Below are 19,075 nucleotides of genomic sequence, written 5' to 3'. Positions count from 1 at the left end.
TTAGCGAAGAGGGGGCGGGTGGTATTAGCAGCAGTGTTTAGGCTAGCGGCTAGCCTGAAGAAGAAAGCTGAGGACCCCACTGGGGAAGAGAGAAGGGACTTGTTCCGAGGAAGCTGCTTTTGAAAATACCGAAGTACTCATACTAGAATTAAAACAAAGCCCATTTTCTTAAGATAACATCAATGAGAGAAAATTCCTCAAAGCCACACTTGATTTGCTCAGTTCTTCTGCTAATGTATTCACAGTGGGTAAGGCAGGGCTGGTTTCCGATCCTTTTCTTTGGGGCTCATCTGGATGTGTGAATGCACAATTCATTCATCAGCTGCTTCCCGGCTTTTCCCAGGATCAGAACTGCCTGTTCTTGTCATCTGGGGGCCAGCATTGTTTTCCTGTACCTCTTGGAAACACAGCTGGATGACAACAATCCTTCACAAATTAGGATTATTCCGTACAAATATTTCCCCCCTGGTTCCTGAAGGAGGGGCATGATTTGCAGTTTGAACCGGAAGTTCAAGATTTATTTTCTATTCCTAGTTCCTTCCCCACCAGCCTGCGAGTTAGAAGGCTTTAAGGAGATGAACCTGGGGTGTGTTAAAACTTACCAGAAGCAGGTGTGTTAAAACTTACCAGAGGCAGAGGTTACAGTGACAGGCAAATTTGTGGGAGTTCAACGTATGCTTAGAAATCAGGCAACAACACTTAGTAAAAATAGCTTTCTCTGGCGTTGCTCAGAAAAATTTATATTCCATCTTTTAGTGACTCAAAGAGAGATCTGAATGTCTGGCCCTAGCTGTCTCTATATAGGAGTAGATTGTATGTACCTCTATATCTTCTGGTTAAGACCAAGGATCTCCATTTATGATAAGCAATGTACCAGGGGCAAATCATTAATTATTTGGGATCACGTTGGCGTGTCCAAAGTGTCTGGCGTTCCCAAGTGGATGATGTCACAGATGATGGTTCCAGAAATTCACAGCCGCAGAGACACCCCATGGCCTCTTTGGTGGAGGTGGTAGAGTGGGGTTGTCAGTTTCCTCTCACAGAGGAGAGCCTGTGAAAGGGACAATGGGGACATAGCTAGGGACAGAACAGTAGTTCCCCTTCAACGTCAGCGCTGCTCTAAGTAAAATGAAGCTTATGGAAGCCCAGGGCTGATTCTATTTGGGGGCCCTGTTCTGGACTCTCCCAATAAAACAGCAGCACGCGAGCCTCTGTCTTGGGGTGCCCAGGAGGCTGCCTTGGGCTTGAGGCTTATCAAGGGCAGGTGGGTCTTTTCTTGATTGCACTGGTGGGTTCTGAAAAACCTAAAACCAGTCCTGCTGCCTGGCTCACTAAGCAGTGGGAGTCCACTCTGCCCACAGCCCCGTGGGGACACCCGCTCGCGAGGCTCCTGCGCCTGCTCACACGCACGCCCTCCATCCGCATGCCTCACGTCCTGTGTGTCAGTCTTTGTGAATGAATGATGCACACGCACTTCCAAAACTATGCTGCCACCGGGAGGGGGCCGGAGCGGGTGACCAAGCCCTCAAGAATGCGTGGAGAATCAGGGGGACTTTCCCGAAGGTCGGGGAGACTCTTGCACGCAGCCTGCTTACCCCGCGGCCCCGCGCCTCCGTGCCCAAGGGCCCCCGGCCCGCCGGAGGCGCACCCAGCTCCACGCCTACTCCTGGGCGGCCTGACCCCGGGGTCCGGGGTGCGGGGCGGGGCGCCGGCTGCCGGGAGCCCCGCCCACCTTCCTTTCACTTTGGGCGGCCGCTGGCGATTGGCTGCGGGTCCGGGCCCAGCCGCTGCCCGCCCCGCCCCGCGCCCCGCCCGCGCTCCCCCCTGCGGAGGTCCTGGGGGATGCGGTGGGGGGGCGCAGACCCGGCGCCCGGCTCCGCGCGGAGAGAAACGCCCTAAAGAGGAGGGAAGAGCGCGCGCGGGAGGGAGGACTGGCGAGCGGCTCCGGGGAGCGGCGACGAGCGGAGGCAGCCGGCGGCCGAGAGGAGGGAGCGGGCGCGGGCGCGGAGGGAGCGGCGCGGCGCGGGCGAGCCTGGGACCCGAGCGCGCGACTTTCCCCGCAAAGTGCCAACTTCGCCGGAGTGCCGGGCGCGCACCTCCTGGGCGCGGTGGGGGGAAAGTCGGCGGGAATTTGAGACTCGAGGGAAGAAAACCGGATTGCCCCCCGTCCCCTTCCCCCCCGTGACGAATCCCCATTAAAAAAGCACACAAACAACAAGAATAACAGCAAACTTGCTCTCACCCTGTCCGCCCTTCACTCCTGGCACCATGAAGGCGGCCGTCGATCTCAAGCCGACTCTCACCATCATCAAGACGGAAAAAGTGGATCTGGAGCTGTTCCCCTCCCCGGGTGAGTGGTGACTGCCCAGACGCGCACCCCAGCTCTGGGGGTCCGGGTCTCCTCCACGTCTCCCCCCCACACGCCTCCAAATTCCCTTCCAGGCTGTGCGTTGGTGCCTGAGCGGGCGATGCTGGTGGCAGCTGGAGAGAGGCAGGGAAGAGGACTGTTGGTGGCCTGAGACCCTGGTTTGGGGGTGGTATTTATTTTCACAGCTGTGTTTTTGTGAAGAGTGGGAAAAAGCTTATAGAATGTCCAGCACCCCCATTCCCGCTTCTGTATTTTTTCCCAAATGAGCAAGAACCCTCTGGCTTTTTTCCCTTCACGTTTGGGGAATGGATACCCGCAGAGGACATCATTCTCCTGACTCTCCATCCCCCAGAAATGGACCTGGATGGAGGGCCCGGGGCAGTCAGAAGGGGAAAGCTGTCTAACTGGCTGGCCCTCCAGGGCTGGTTCACATGTCTTGCTCCCCTGTCACCGGTGCCTTAGCTTTCTAGCCCCTCTTTTTTCTGGCTGAAGGACAAGGAGGTGGGAGGAGAGTTGAAATGGGCATGTTAATTTCGGGAAACACGCTGATGCTTTTCATGCAGATTACTCACTTTGGCCATTTTTTTTTTTCTCATCTGTCCTCTGGGACTACAGATGCCTTAGCAGAGGGCAAACATCATCCCAACACCCCACTTTGGGTCTTTGGTTAGTTAGTGGGTGGCGGTGGCCTCCTCTTTGATTTGAGGGACTTGAAGAAGAAAGGGGTGGGAAAGAAATTTCATTTTGCCTTAAGCACAGTTTTTTTTTTTTTTTGGTGCTGAGCAGTTTCACGGAGTCTGACACTCCATTATTCCTGGAATAAATGCCGTTGAAGAAGAAAAAGATGATGGCTTTCAGGATAAGGCACTGCCAGCTCTCCTTTGAGATTGGTGATTTGGGAGGGGAAGTTAGAAAGATACCTGGAAGAGGCGCTGCTTTCTGGAAAACCATGAACGGCAGTCGTGTGTAAAGTGTGCATCAGCTTCTCCATTCGTTTAGCTGCTGCTCCCTGCGGCTTACCCTTCACCGCCTCTGCCAGGAGAATTAGTTGTGCATTTTAACTCTTTCTGAATCTGCTCGCACTTTCCACACAAGCCAAGCCTCTGTTTTGTCACTTGGAGGGTCCTTCAGAGATGTCAGTCAGGGCGCGTCCTCTCCTCCCAGACCCCCTAAACACTCAGCCCCAGTTTGGATCACGGAGAAGTACGCAGAGAAGGCTCGAGCTTGTGTGTCCTCAGGAGGAGGGCGATGGGTGGCGAGAGCAATGCTGAGATCCACTCGAAGCAGAGACCTCTCAGGCACTGAGCGCTACAATTCAAAACTCACGTCCCTATGACAGTTGCCTTTGGGGGGTCGGAAGGAAGCTGGAATAAGTTTTGTTAGTCACAGCTGGTTCCAACCATAGAGGCGAGAGGCGAAAGGGTCGTGTCCTGCAGAGACATACATGCAACTAGTAGGTCTTTTCCTTTAGAGTGGCTTGTTGATCCGCGTGTCCACAGAGTGGGTCGTGTGGGGAATATGGTGTGGCTATGTCAGTTCACACACCTACCGTGGAGCCCAGGGGCTGGGAAGGAAAAAAAAAAAAAGTCCTTGGCAACCCAAGTTTTAGATCACAGTAAACAGCTGAAGCAACTTTTAAGTAATTAAATGTTAAATTTTAGACAGGTTAAGTATATTATGCTGTTATGTGGGTTATTGATAAACACAAACCCTGGGTACATAACTTCCCTTCGTTTTTCCATCTGCAAAATGGGTAGAATAAGGCCTAATGTTACAGTCACATCCATTCAAATAAACGTCTTTATAGGCCCCTCTTTATTTTTTTCTTTTTTTTAAAAAAAGGTTAACAAACCATGTAAGCAACCTTCAGTACAACAAATTTCAGCTGGTCAAAGGGGTTGGGCAGTTGTCTGCCATTCGTTGTAATGAGGCTTGATTTCTGGAACTATCTTGGGGAAAATAAAGGGAGAAACTTGGAAATACATATATAGGTTATCATAACCAAGTTTTAGTGAGTTTAATTCTGGGTGTTTAGAAACATGCATGAACATTATACCCATACCCCACAGAGCGGGGAGGGAAAGAGAGGCAGAGAGAAGGTGAGTCTCTCACCTGGGAATATCTAGTGAGCGCTCAGCTGAAGTACATCAAATCCCTGCTTCTAACTTCAGCGTCCACTGCCTTGAGCAATACTGCAAGTTACCTCTGCAAAGCCCAGCAAAGAACCTTCAGTTGCGACTTAAACGTGCAGGTGCAAGGATGGAAAACACGCTGGCCTGGCCGCCTGCTTTGTTGTGGGAGGAGAAGACCCTGGCTGAGCGGGGATTTGCCTTGCCCACCAGACCGTACAAGACATGTGTTTAAAGTTTAACTTCTCGCAGCGTGGCTTTGTGTCCACAGCTGTGACTTAAATATTTGTCAGAATGAGTCTACGGGTTGTTTAGTTTCTTAGGTGTGGAGACAACCAGTTTGGGATCTTATCTGGTTTAAATAGTTAAACCAGGTCCCCCCCCCCCACCCCCGTCCCCCACTCCCATGGGAGAGCCAGAGGCAGGCAGTAGGGAGGCGGGGGATTGGGGAGGGGGGGGAGGGACAGGAGTCCTGGATTGTTTGCCTGTGTTTGTGAATAGGACTTGATCAGGAACCTTTATGCTAGATGGAGACCTCCCAGCATTTTTGACAGCTTTCGGGCCCGAATTGACATGTCTGTACTTCGAAATGACATTGGAATTGCATTTTCCTTCGGCGTGGGAAGATAGACCATGTTGATGGCAATGTGCAATGGCAGGGTTCTCAGATCTTAAATGGGCTAAAACAAACAAAGCTATTGAGTGTCCATGGAGTCCCCTCCGGGTGGGGACCTTGCTGGGGACGGGGTGGAGGCTGGGTGCCAAAGCAAATACATTCCCAAGCTGCTTCAGTTTTTGTCTCCTTCCCACTCCACCTTCTTGGTGAGGTGAGTGTAATGCCCAGAGAAGAGCGAGAGAGTGTCCTAATTCTGGATGTGTGCTGCTTTACAAAAGTAAAAGATTCGCCCCCCTCGGGCCCGAGCAGAGGATGTCCATCCATTGGGGACCTTAGAGATAGGAAGACGCTTTGTCCCTCTCCCCGTCTCTCTCATCAGTCTGTGTGTCTTCATCAGTGTAGACAAGAAGGAGGCAGAGTTGCCAGGCTACCAGGATCCCTTGTTCGTTGTGCTTCAAACCTTCCCCACCCCCCCCCCCCGCCCGCCACGGACCACCCCATTAGTGACTTAAGGACCCCAGCAGCTCAGAGCTGGGGCTCTGGAGCCAACCTGTCTGAGTTGGAATCCCGGCTCTGCCACTTCCTAGCTGTGTGACTTTGGGCAGATGGCTTCATCTCTCTGTGCTCCAGCTCCTGCATCTATGAGTGTAGTCAGTGTCCTACCTCATGGGTTGACAGGAGAATTAAACCTATGAATGCGTGCAACCTCTTAAAACAGTGCCTGACCCATAATACATTCTCTTGAACAGTTAACTAGAAAACAAGTCAACAAAAAAAGTGACCCTGATTGGGGTAGAATTTTCAGGGGCCCTTGAAATGTTTGATAGGGGCTGCCGCTGTATTCTGTACCTCTTTAGGTATGAGAAGAGTGCAGTTAAAGAGACCGCCTTCTCCTGCTTAGTGGAGATCTACAGAGAGCACACACGGAGATGGGTACCTTTCAGAGGATCGCGAGGTCTCGCCTGTCAGAGCTAAAGGCACAAGGGTCCGTTAGTTGCTTTGGGTGATGGGCTTTGTCAATGCTGCCTCAGATCCAAACAGCCACCAAGACTAGAGGCCACCAGGACATTTGCAGGGCGGATGGAAAAGTAGGGTATTTCAGTTATGCAGGCTTGGGACATGCATCGTGTCCAGTTATTATAAAGTATCTCACATTTTATTTATTTATTTGGTTGGCAGAGCTTGCATTCCTGGCATTTTTGGTTGGTTTGTATTGCTGGGTGTTTTTTGTTGTTGTTGTTGTGTGTTTTTTTGGTCTGTGCAACTTTTTTTCTTTCTTAAAGAGACCAGACCACCCTGTAGGAGATCACCTCCCTCTAGGAGACAAACCAGCCCTGGTCAACCTCCCAGAGCCAGCTTGCTCTGAGCTCCATCGGACTCTGTGCAAACCCAGAGCCGGTTAGTGCAGGTTAGGGCTTTTCAACAAAGCCAGGCTCCCATTTCCAAGAGTGCAGGTTAACCACAGAGGCTCAGCAGCAGCACAATGGGATGCCCCTCAGGTTTGCAGAAGGAATGGCCCGGGCTGTGGTGGCATTCCATGAGTTTGCGTTGAAGGGAGATTCTTGCATTCACCCCTATAGGGGTCTTCCTGATACAGGTGGAGCCTGCATCATGTACTTGTCGTGCTAACATACAATTGCTCTTTTACATTCTGGGCTGGGGGAGGTCTTATTCTATCTCCTTTTCAGAGGAGGAAAATGATATACAGAGAGGTGCATAATTCCCCCAAGGCCACACTGTTAGAAAATTGCAAACTGACCAGCTGTTGCAGGCATTTTATGCCTAAAAATAAAAACACCGTGTTATTCTTAGAAACTGTGGAAATTAGAAGAGGGCCCTAGCCGGTTTGGCTCAGTGGATAGAGCGGAGGCCTGAGGACTGAAGGGTCCCGGGTTCAATTCCGGCCAAGGGCATATGCCCGGGTTGCAGACTCGATTCCTGGTGTGGGGTATGCAGGAGGCAGCCGATCAATGATTCTCTCTCATTGATGTTTCTATCTCTCTCTCTCTCTCTCTCTCCTTTCTTCTCTGAAATCAATAAAAATATTTTAAAAAATAAATAAAAGAGGGGGCAATGAGAAGGCAGTGGTGGTTGGTGCTTTGGGGGTTTAAGAGGTGCAGGGGTCCCAGCCACCCTGCATGACTCCGCTGAGCCTGGGGAAAGAGCCTGTCCAGGCACCGTCTCCAGACCTGGCTGCTTCAGGAAGATGCTGGAAGGGTCCAGCAATGTTTGCCTCCGATCACCAAGCAGAGACCCAGGGGCTCTTGTCTTCCCAGTGTGTTCACTCTCGCACAGGTGGGGAGGTGGTTATGTTCACTTCCAAGGTCGCTTCCTTCCCGCGGCTCCTGACTCGGCTTGTTCCACCTCTTTCATCACGGACGCTGCCCTTCCTGGCATCTCACTTACACGCTGGGTGGTGAGAGACAGACCAGCAATGAGTTCCCTTTCTTTACATGGGTTTAGGTGAATTCTCCTGCTTGCAAAGAGGCCGGAGGTACCTACCTTTGCTGTCTGCACAGCAAGAAGTGTGTGTGTGTGTGTGTGTGTGTGAGTGTGTGTGTGTGTGTGTGTGTGTGTGTGTGTGTTTTGGCCTAAAATTTAGTGTTTTTCAAAGCCTAAAATTTAATGTTTCCAAGCTCATTCCATGGGCCAGGGTACACTGTTTGCAGTTATTCCGGCCCAAGAGGGAGAGTGAGCCCCAGGATTCTACCTGCAGACCCGCCCGCCCTCCTCAGCCCACGGCTGATGAAGAAGCAGCCAGACACCAGGCTCCTTGTCTGAGCCTGAGGTATGGGCTCCTCTCCCCCTGCCCGACGGGGAGCATTTTCTCCAAATCACCAGCATCCTCAGGCCCATGCAGTCATCACAGAGGAATTTGTGTGTTAACAACGCAGTCGCCATGTTTTTATCTGGCTGCCCCAGAACGAGATGCTGGCCCCATTTCTCTGCTTAGACAGACTCTCGGATGGGATGTGCCTCTCTGTTCACCACATTCTAGGTTTCTTCTTTGCTCCTCGCTGCTAAGCTTTTCTTAACTCAGGGTTAGGAATGCCAAGACAATGCCCACATCTCTCATCTCTACTTGGCATGCGTCTAGAGCTACTTTTTTTTTGCAGCTGGGTTAAAGATCCTTTTTTATTTTTTTTCTCACCCTGTCAGTAGATGTTTTTCAAATTGCATAAACAGACTCTTCCTCCCTGGCTCCCTTTCGGAAGCCCCGTGTCTATCTGTGTTACCTTTTTCATGTAATCGGGCAGTTTATAGTCTCCATGCAGATACAGCAAGAAATCGGTCTGTAGCGTAGGTTGCAAGAGATCCAGTTTCACTGGCAGGGAGCCATGCTTACAGACACACTCAAAATATTGTTGTTCGGGCCATAAATATTTATTGATTATTTGGCCAAGTTCATTCTATTTTCCAGGTGCTTCCCAGGGTCTCCTGCTTGGGTGCCAGCCTTTCCCTGGACCCTTGAAATGTGGCTTCTTACTGCCCCATCAGCTTCTTTCCGTTCTTTTCTGTAGCATTTAGTTCTTTCTCTGAAAATCGTAAACTATTGGCCAGATCATGCTTTAAGACCCAGAGTAGCAGTGGGAAGTTTCAGGCTATTGGGTTTCGGATCTTGATGGTGTATAGATTGGGAGGTCATATAATTTACTATCTAAACCTGGACGCTTCTGACGAGAGTCAGCTACTTAGACACGGAATTGGAATGATAATATTCTTTTTAACATCTACTCTGAGTTGTTAATCTTAGGGTTTACACCATCCAAAGTAAGCCGAAAGGACCAGATGAAGAGTTTGAGGCAATCTAAAGTGCAGTGTGGTTTTCTCCCCAAGCACGGGTTATATTTTTAAATGTTTTTGACGCATAATGTAATATTTCTCAGCGCCTGAGAAACAACTAACAATCAACCTCAAACAAGTTCATTTCAAGCATCTGAAACCTCTTGGTAGCTTGGGGTCGTGATGCTAAGCTGTTCACTTTGGCTTTGCAAGGTTCTGCTGAGGCCCTGTAAACTTTCTGCTTGGAGGAAGAGAGAGAAGGAGGGAGCGAGGGAGGGAGGGAAGGAGAGAGAGAGAACTTCTGAATAGCGGGGGATGTCATCATTACACAAGTGAAGACAATTAAAACTGTTGTTTCGTTTTAATGCTTAGCCAAAATGAGAAGTTCTACTGTTGGGACCAAATGGGGCAAAAAAAAAAAAAAAAAGAGTTTTTATAACATTAAAGTGGGTACCACTAAAAAGTAAAAGCAAGCCCTCAATTCTTTAGGGAGGGAGGGAGGGAACGGTGGATTCAGTTGCAACATCCCTTTTGGCTAAAGGAGAAAGGAAGAGGAATGATAAGAAAAAAGTAAGAAAGTATAAACAAACTGACACAACAACAAAAGGCACTAATGAGAAAAGGAACGAAGGAATGTAAGTGATGTTTCATAGACTTTTGGAAAAGTCCTCCTATGGGCCAGGCATTGCCCTCGGTCGGGTTTGCAGTCTCCGGCGACCATGTCGGTCAGCGTGGCTGCCACTCTTTGTGTCATCATTTCTGAGTACCTGTCACCCCTCCCGGTGTGTGGCTGGTCAGGAGAACTCAGGCCAACTAGTCGCGGTGTTCCAGGTGCTTCCATGGCTAGAGGTGCAGGAGACCACTGTTGGAATTTATGGAAGTATGTGGGTGTCAATACGTGGGCCCCTTCTTCCAACAGTTCTAGGCTGGAATGAGTTCATGGGTCGGCTCCAGGGAGAACAAGGGTATTTCAGTAGCATTTGAAGGAGGCCTTAGAACAGGGCTGTGACGGTTTTAGGTTTTAGACGTAGAAGACAGCGTGGGAAGAATGTCGAAAGTTTGGAGAGTGAGAGAAAGGCTTAGATAAATATGAAGAAAAATATTGATTGTAGGAAGGAAAGAGAGGAGGAAGTGTGTGAGGCAAGACGTATGTGAGAGCATCTGGAATCCCAGGATGAATTTTGCCTTTGAAAGAAGGGAGATGTTTCAGGACAGAGTCGTGTTATCGAAGAGCCTTGTGAGAGAGGTGATTTTTTTTTGGTAGCATTACTTTACTTCACCCTCAAACTGTCAGTTGTTAAAACCTCTATATCAGCTTATCAGGCTAAGTGTTAAACCTCAGAGATGATGACGGAATCAATCAGGTACATATTTTCAAGATACAAATGGAAAATAAAGAAACTAGGTCAGGCCAGGGCATTCCTAAGTCTGCTAAGTGTAGGTACCTGGGTTGTGAAGTATTGAGGAACGCCTGCTCCCAATTGATGAGATTTTTTTTGTGCAATTACAGTTTTGTGCGAGGGTCCCTCATTAGTTATCTATCATGTACGTTTCAAGTCAGAGTGTGCTGTTGAGTCTGATTCTAAAATTCCCTTCAGAAAATGCCTCACAGGAGATTTTTCAGCAGAATTCCCATGTGAGGACTTCAATACTTCTAGTGTTCCTACATGTTTCCCCATCTGGTTGATATTCTTTGCCTAAGATTTAAGTTCATTCTATACAGTATGCATACGTTGTCTTCTATCCTCGAATGGCAATTAAAGGCCTGGAGTGTCATGAGGATTCATGAGTGATAAGGAGAGACCCGTCAGCCTGGTATGAATAAATACCGTGTACGGAATAAATAGGATGACCACTCCGGGGGAGCCTACCACTGCCTGGAGGCCTTGATTCTAGCCCTGGCTTCGCAACTGTTTATCCCCCTGTGACCTTGGACCTCATGGTCTTCCTGAGTCAAAGAAATTAACTGGGGATGATGGCCTATTAGGTTGCTCTGAACACTGACATTTTGTGACTCTCACATTGAAAATAATCAGGGCCTCCAGAGAGCAGGGACTGTCATCCAAGCGGTTGGCAGAATAACCTGCCTTCTCCCCCAAATTGGGCTCATCCCCCAATTCTGTTAATCACGCTTCCATCACCTGGGGGAATTTTGAGTGTAGCTGTGAAGGCTGCCTTTCTCGGAAAGAGACGTTGGGCATTGTCAGTGGCCCTGCTTACAGGGACAGACACCGGCGCATTGTCTGGGGGTGACCCTGGACCCGGGGTCAGACCTTCCTCTTGGTCGCCCTCCATGCAGCAGCTTCCTTTCTCCATAGGCCTCTGATACGGTTGCAGCGGAAGGCAGCTCCAGCGCGGGCTCTGATCTGGAGGAAGGAGGGGGAGGTTGGGGGTCCGGGAGGCGAGGCAGCCAGGCCCAGCTGCATCCTCAGGGCTGGGCCTGTGGTCTGCGCAGGGAGCTTGTTTCATCGAGTGCCCTGCTCTGTACATGAACAGTCCCTCCTGGGTTTGCTGGAGGCCACCTCGTGCCTCTTCCTGACATCCCCACGGAGTCAGTCCCCTGCCTCCTGTCTGTCGGAGGGGAGGGCCCGGCCCCCCTGGTTTCTGGCATCTTAGGGAATGGTGTCTGGACCCAGGCTGCCCACAGAGCCTGGGAAGACAGGCTACCCCTGCCTTGGGCTCCCTCAGCTTCTGTCCGTCTGCCCGGGAAGCTACACATGTGTTGGGGGGGCGGTGAGCTTTGTAAAGGCTGTTTTTGCAGCCGTGGGAGAGCCTCATCGCGCACACGCAGGCGTTATCTGAACATCATTTTCTTGATGTTGTGTCTACATCTTGAGAAAGGCCCATCACAGTTACTCTTTTCTCTCAGAAGCAGAGACCTAAGATCAGCATGCCGGTTTGGGGGGGAAAACAAGAAACGCTGCCCTTGATAATAGGGCAGAGTTTATCTAGGGGTACTTCTGTAGGATCATCTCATATCCACTCTTCTTTAGCTTTGTGTTTTTTTTCTTTCCTATTAACGAGTGGGTGCTGTCTTATGAATGTGTTAACGTATTAACTTTGCCAAGAACCTTATTCTTTTATCCTAACATTCCCATTTCACAGATGAGGAAACTGAGAGGTTAAACACCTTGCCCAAGGTCACACAGCTGGATGCTTGTTGAATGTGGGCAAACGCTAAGGTCTGTGGGTGCTGATGGTGTACCAGCTCACTTAGTGCTTGGCTAGAATTGGCAGCCTCGTGCGGCCTGACACGTGACTGTGCCATATTCGAGCTCCCTGGTAATCCTTGGAGTTGTCAACAGTTTACAAACAGTCCGGGAACTGCAGAGCAGCCAGGCTGCTGCTTTTCCGAGGTCACGTGGTACCTGGCAGAGCTAGACCGGGAAGCTAGATTTCTCTACCCTCACCCCCTGACATTTCCATTCTGCCACCCCATTTTAAATATTCCTTTGACTTGATTAGCACATGGTGCATTTACCTTAATAATAGTAATACTAATAATTACAACAATAATAAACATTAGCTTGAGATCAGAACTGTCAACCAGACACCCTTTCCTGTTTTGCTAGAGACAGATTTCCCTGTGTATTTTATATGTAGTCGGTCCCACGCACACTCATTGAGCTCTGAGTGGGCTGTGACATAGGATGAAGAAAATTTGCTGAGTTCTCCGTGATGCCAAGGCCCTGGCCAGCCTTTCAGTAAGATGGCAAGTTAGTTCCTTCTCAAGAAGTGAAAAAAACATGACTGACTTCCCGGGCTGCTCACAGATAGGCAACTTCCCCCTGGTGTAGGTTGCCCTTGGACTTTGAGAAACACATTTGTTTTTAATCTAACGTGTTTTGAAAAGAATTTTTGATCCCACCTCTGCTTTTTTTTAAAAATTACATTTTATTGATTTTTTTACAGAGAGGAAGGGAGAGGGATAGAGAGTTAGAAACATCGATGAGAAACATCGATCAGCTGCCTCCTGCACACCCCCTATTGGGGATGTGCCTGCAACCAAGGTATATGCCCTTGACCCGAATCGAACCCGGGACCCTTCAGTCTGCAGGCCGACACAATATCCACTGAGCCAAACCAGTTAGAGCCCACCTCTGCTTTCTCATGTTGAAATATATGCACATGGTCTTCCGTGCCTCAGTTTACTCTTTTTAGCAAACGAGGTCCACTTTAATGAACAGGAGGACCTTCAGCTAACTGGAGGAGCAGATCAGGAAAAAGAAAAACACCCCAAAACCTTTGAATCTCATACTGCATGTTATGGAAAAGAAGCATATACGAATTAATGACATCGTAGATGCCTGAATTCCGCCCCCCCCCCACCCCCCTTGTTAGATTCTATTTGGTGTAGGGGCGTTTGCTAGGGCACCAGGTACCTACACAGAGTTTAGTAAAGTTATATTAGATTACCCCTTGAATACAATGTGTCGCTTCTTGCCATAACTTAAGCCCTCTCCCTCCTTGTTGGCTTCATTCTGGGAGCCAGAGCAGCCCAAGGCCAAACCCCAGGTGTTTACATTGAGCAGGATCCTGTTAGCCGGTTACTGCTTCCGTGGGAGGGAGTGTGATGCTAAGTAGCCAGCAGTGCCCTTGCAAAGGGCCTCTGGATTATTGGGGAACAGGAGGTGGGATCGGGAAGCAGAGGTGGGTTCGGTTCGTCTGATTGCAGCAACAATGGAGACCACAGCGTTAAGTGTGCATGTTTGTGTATGGGCACTAACGTGGATGCCAGGAACATGTAGGCTTGTAAAGCACGTCTTAGTGTGTCTCCTCACAGGGGTATGCAGGCCTCTGGCTCATGCCCCCCCCTCCCCACCTTCCCGCCACCCCCTCCCCCACTTGGGAATAGTTTGAACATTTTCTGGACTGACAGCCAGGCAGGTCCACCTATAGGGGGCCACCCTTTTCCCTTTCAGTGCCTGGGTGAGAATCAGGACACCTGAGTCTGCTTCTGCTCTGAGCTGCCCGGTGGGAGCCGCCTCTCCGAATCACCTCTCTGTTCCTCTGGGAAAAGGGCGCTCCCCGTGACCGAGCTGCCTTTCTGGGGAGACAGTGGGGGGAGTCCACGCGTTCACGTGGAGAAAGCGCTCTGGAGTCGCTGGCGATGCCAGGAGTGTTATTGGATTAGCGAGAGCTGTGATGCAGAGTGGTGATTCTGAGCACATATGGACTCTCTGAGGGTGAGTCACGTGTGTGTGTGTGTGTGTGTGTGTGTGTGCGCGCAGGAAATGCATCCTTGATTTCACAGAAGATCAAGAGTTCAATCTCACACCTTTCTTGCCTCTTAATGGAAACCAAAATGCTCTTCAAAACTGCTGGTGCTTGCTTTTGGTCTGTGTATACGTCTGTGTTCAGTTGCGGGGAGAGAGAACAGGGAAACATAAGAGCACCTACTGTGTGCCAGGCATTGAGCAAGGTGTTTCACACAAACAATCGAATTCTTCAAACAACCCTGGAAAGATAAAGAGATTGGATCTTGGAAAGGCTCCGGTAATTTTCCCAATCAGAGAGCTTTCAGGTCACAGATTGGAACTTCGATCTTTCCAATTACAAAGCCTTACAAACTCAGAATCTGTTCCTAGAGGAAATTTGCCAGTATTCTCATCTGAGACTTTGATTCTTGGAACATTCTTCTGTGCGGAGTGCCTTTTAGGCTACTCATGATGTGAGGATAGGGCAGAAAACATTCAGGATATCTATAAATATCAACCATTGGGATGTGTAATAGAGAGAGAGCAAAAAAAAAACAAAAAACAAAACAAGTTCACCTAATGTCTACTTTGCAGTTCCAGTTTCAAAATGGACAAATGAAAAGTGGCTAACTAAATTTACTGAACTTGTGCACAGAATGGGCACGCATTGGCCCCCATTGTCCACATTGGGAAACTGAGGAATGAAGTAAGAGCTTCCACCGGGGCTTGAGAATTCTCCAAGCCTGGGGGACGAGTCTAGGCCTTGAGGCCACTTGATGCCATAGGAATGTTTGCAGAAAAGTAAACACACCCGGAATGATTCCGTACCGACAGGGTGCACCTGGAGTTCACCTCTGATTGGAGAGTTTTTAAAAAATAGACGTGCGTGTATTTTATTTATTTCTGGATTTCCGAAGGCTTCTCGGAGGAGCTCCCTGGCTCTCTCAGGCCCTGACCCATACTGTCCTGTGATGGATGGGCTGAGGGGGGACCTTTGAAATTCCAGACTGGCTGCATTGTCTCAGAGGATGTTGGGTGCTGGGTGAACCAAACAGGGACCTCGTTTGTGAAATGAGATTGGGCCCCGGCAGCTTGCCCTGGCTTCCCAGGGTCTGATCAGCTGTGTGGTGCGCAGGCTCCTGCAGACGGCCAGGGAGGAGTGGAGATGGGTCCTGCCTGTCCCCCACTGCCTGGCTTTGTACGGAGAGAATAGTTTCAGCGTTTTTATGGGCGGACCGATGCCAAGGAATTGATGTTTGAATTTCGAAAAGGCTGGGGCAAGACACATAGTAGGCTCCTCCCATACAAACCAGCCACGAGTCTACTTGCCAGTCTTCTCACAATCCCTCTGCTAAGGGAGCCTCAAGTGCAACTGACCTCTTCCAGGAATCAGTACTTGGTTCTTACATTCATCTGGGGCATTTGTTTATGCCACACGTTTCTTACCCTCATCTTAAAGTTTAGGTAAGAGGAGGCCTCGAAGTCCGAGGGAAGGGATTTGCATTGGGGCTGCTCCCTGGAAAGTAATCGTTGTCCCTGAATCGCACAGCCTCTCATTCATTATTTTGGTTACAAGACATTCCTCAGTGCAGGCACCCCGGTGCCCTGGCTTGAAAGCAGTTCTGGAGGGGAGAGCCCTGGGTTTGAAGTCCTGCTTGCTGATTTGTCCGTACGTACAGCATTCAACGCCCTGAAGCTTTCCTTTTTCTAATCCTTTCGTAATGAAGAGCTGGCAGGGCTCTTGTAAGGCTTCGAGAGAATTCCTGTAAAATACGCTTGCCCCGCCACAGGGCACGGTATTTTTATCATTATCTTGTGGGCACCGTATTTTGTACAAACGTTCAGCTGACGGGGCTGTTATTACTTCGGTGGTTGTTAAAACTGTGGTTACTGTTAACCTGGTTACAGAAAAATTTTCCACTTGACACCCCCGTAACCAAGTGGGCCAGAGCAGGCCCTGTGGCCAGGTCACCCTGGCTTCCTCTCACGCACCCTGAGCGAGAGGGCAGGTCTCACTCCCAGCTCGCGAGCATCCCTGGCCGCGCGGGGACCAGGCCTTTTACTGGAATCGTCCTTATCTGGACGTGGTTGCCTAACTGCTCTCCTCTGCGCCCTGGAGTCCTTTCCTTTCTGGGAGTGACTTGGGCATCTGAGCTTTGGGAGGAAAACTCCACGGATGAATCCAGCAAGCCAGGACTGGAACTGTGTCCTCCCTGCTGTCCCTACCTGAGCCAGGCTGCCTTCCACGGCCAGGCCAGTGCATCTGTTTGGACCGTCCTTTCTTTCTTCCCCACCCCCCTGTCCCTTCTGGGCCCCAGCCAAGGCCCCCGAGACCCTCCCAGCCCCAGCAGACTTTCCCTGAAGTGCTCTGGGGCGGAAGGCGTCTGCAGGAACCCGGGCCCCCCTGGAGGATGCCCGTTGCCAATCGCGGGGGTTGATTTTCAGCCAGAATCTGGCACCTCGAAAAGGGGATCCTGTGTCTTTAAACAGCTGTGCGCCAATGTGTGTAAATGGGCTTGCTAATCCGGTGACTAATTCAGTATATTATAAAGCAGCAATGAGCTGGCTGCCAAGGCAGGGCTGAATCCCAACTGGAGTGAGTGGTGTGTAAGGGAGGCTCAGAGAAGGCGCTCTTGAATGCTGCCATACCACCCGTCTCTGGAAGGGCCTCGAAATTTCATCTGTGTGTTCCCCGAACCGGAGTCAGCACTTGCCTTCCCTGTTCCCCTCTCCTCCATCCTTCCTGCTCTCTCCAGCCCCTCCCCCCTCCCCCCTCCCCCCCTTCCTCCTTCCTCAGGTCAGTTTATTTCCCCATGTGAGGGTGGAGCCCGCTCCCTCTGAGTCAGGGCCAGGGAGCCAATGGGAACTGCTCTGGGGCATTCCAGGGGACAAAACTCATAACCCCTCTTGGGAAAGAATTTTCCAAAAGATCCCTTTGGTCACAGCGTGGTGACTGCACCTTTCCCGGCTCACGTCCAGGGAGCCTGGCCGAGTGTGTGTTAGCCAGGAGCCCTGTCCTACCTGCCCGTCCTTTGTCTCCCCCCAAGGGTTGGGTAGGAAACCTCCAGAGAGAGCCAGGTCTGATGGGGACTTTGTTCTAACAACGCAATGTCACTGTGAGTGCTGGGCCAGCCTGCGAGGGGGACACCTGTGGGAGAGGGGTGTTGGAGGTATCCTGCTCGTCTCCTACAATCTGTGCCCCCCTCATCCCCACATCCGAGATCCCAGAAGGGGGAGAGGCCAGGTGTCTGCCTCGGGAAATGGACCGGCCTTTCCCACCAGGCTTCCCTGGCTGGTGACCCCTGACCCCTCCTCTCCTTCCCCCTGGACACTCAGGACACCATCAGGCTCTTTCCCACCCCCTGTCCTGCCGAGCCCGGCGCACACTCTTCTCCATTCCATTCAGAGCCTCCTGTCTTAGCAGCAGCAGGTGCGAGCCTGTGGCTCTTGCCTGGCCTTCGTTTCCCGCTGGAAGGCAGGGTCCCTGTCTCCCAGGCACCGACCTATTCACACGGCTGGGCCCGTGGCACCTGGCTCACTAGATCTGCTTTAGATTTATTCATTTCTATGGAGATGCAATTGATGCAATTCACGTAACACAAGTTTTCACCATTTTCAGGTGTATAATCTGGAGGTTTTAGCCCTTTCTCAGAGCTGTGCAGCCATCACTGATATCGAACTCCAGTACATTTGAACCTCTCCAAAGAGATCCCATACCCACCAGCAGTCAGTAGGTCATTTTGAGGAAAGGAATGCCGGTGGGTGAGGCTGGGGAGCAGGGGGCGTGTGTTTCCTGACAGAGCCCCAGCATTGGGCCTGAGGCTCCAAGCGATGCCTGGAGGGGAGCTCCCTGCATCGCCCCTGTCTCTATGGACGGTTTCCATCCCCCTCCCTCACCCACCCGCTCAGCTTTATTCTGGCGGCTCACTGAGTTAGGGGCCACTGGGCAGTGAGCTCCTGTAAGTCTGGGCGGAGATAATGAGCGCCTTCCCCAGCTGCAAGCACCGTATTCAGTCCGGAGCTGGAGGCTGTGGCGGCTGCAATTTCCTAATGGCTTCCTGACAGGCAGAGCCATTTACCGGGAGGATGAGGGCTGCGCATCCCAGGCTCTCTCTTCCCCACCTGAGGCAGGCTGGCAGGCGCAAAGTGGCTTCTGCTCCCGCCTCCTTTGGCATCCAGCACTTTTTCTCTGCTCGCCACCCAGGGGCCTGTCAGCCCATTGATCTGGGCATTGGTTCTCAGCCTCTGGGGTTTGCTGCTGAGGGAGGCATCTGACGCTGTCCGCTCTGGGCCAGCATGGGTCAGGCCCTGCGCCACAGTGGGCTTGTGAGATGACCCCAGCCGAGGTGTGAGGGGCCATGAGCAGAAGGCCATTCTGAAAGGAGAGAAACAAATCTGCAGAGGCCAAAGGAGCTCGCAGCTAAATGCATCTTTCCCAGAACCCTTAGCTCCCTGACCTCTAAATGCATTTGCACGCAGACCTGGAGCTGCTTGGGTAGCTTCGGGACATGGCCTTTTGGAGTTGCACCTATGGCCTCATTAATTAGATACGCCAAGTTCAATGTACAGGCCGATGCCTCAGATTTCAAATTCTGGCTTTGGTGGGGTTTGCGGGATCCCCTCAACCCTGTCACTGTGTCTTCGTTCCCCTACCTGCAGCACAGCTGGGACTGGGGTGGAAGTTATAGAACCTTTGAATGGTATCATGGTGATCTGCTCTCCTCGCCATCCGTGCGTTTTAGACGAAGGTCAATAATTGATCACTGGCATGTCCTGCCGCCTTCACTCTTTCTGGATGGGTAGGCGAGCACCTCACATTTTAGAGCCCCTCACATTTGTACAGATGGGTGTCCTGCAACTGAATATTGCTGGCTTTACCACCCCTGGTATTCCACGGGCATCTCTGCTCAAAAGGAAGGTCTACCGTAGGGCCTGATCATTGTTACCGAAAACTGGTAACCCGGGGTGGCGACAGGTGGCA

General features: G+C 50.9%; 1 protein-coding gene across 3 annotated transcripts in view; it reads left to right on the top strand.

The window, feature by feature from the left end:
- Window positions 1-1,859: 1,859 nt before the first annotated feature.
- ETS1 (ETS proto-oncogene 1, transcription factor) overlaps window positions 1,860-19,075 on the top strand; it is a 65,793-nt gene continuing 48,577 nt past the window's right edge. The window contains exon 1 of one of the 3 annotated variants that reach the window (XM_079763143.1): window positions 1,860-2,350. In XM_079763143.1, coding sequence (XP_079619269.1) covers window positions 2,269-2,350 — 82 coding nt within the window. In that variant the 5' untranslated portion in view covers window positions 1,860-2,268. The remainder of the gene's footprint in view (window positions 2,351-19,075) is intronic. The other 2 variants (XM_079763142.1, XM_079763141.1) reach the window with 2 other exon arrangements.

This window comes from Cnephaeus nilssonii (assembly GCF_951640355.1).
Source record: "Cnephaeus nilssonii genome assembly, chromosome: 22".
NCBI classification, from domain to species: domain Eukaryota; kingdom Metazoa; phylum Chordata; class Mammalia; order Chiroptera; family Vespertilionidae; genus Cnephaeus; species Cnephaeus nilssonii.
Note: the sequence above shows the minus strand (reverse complement) of the source record. Positions and strands in the feature narration are given on the sequence as shown.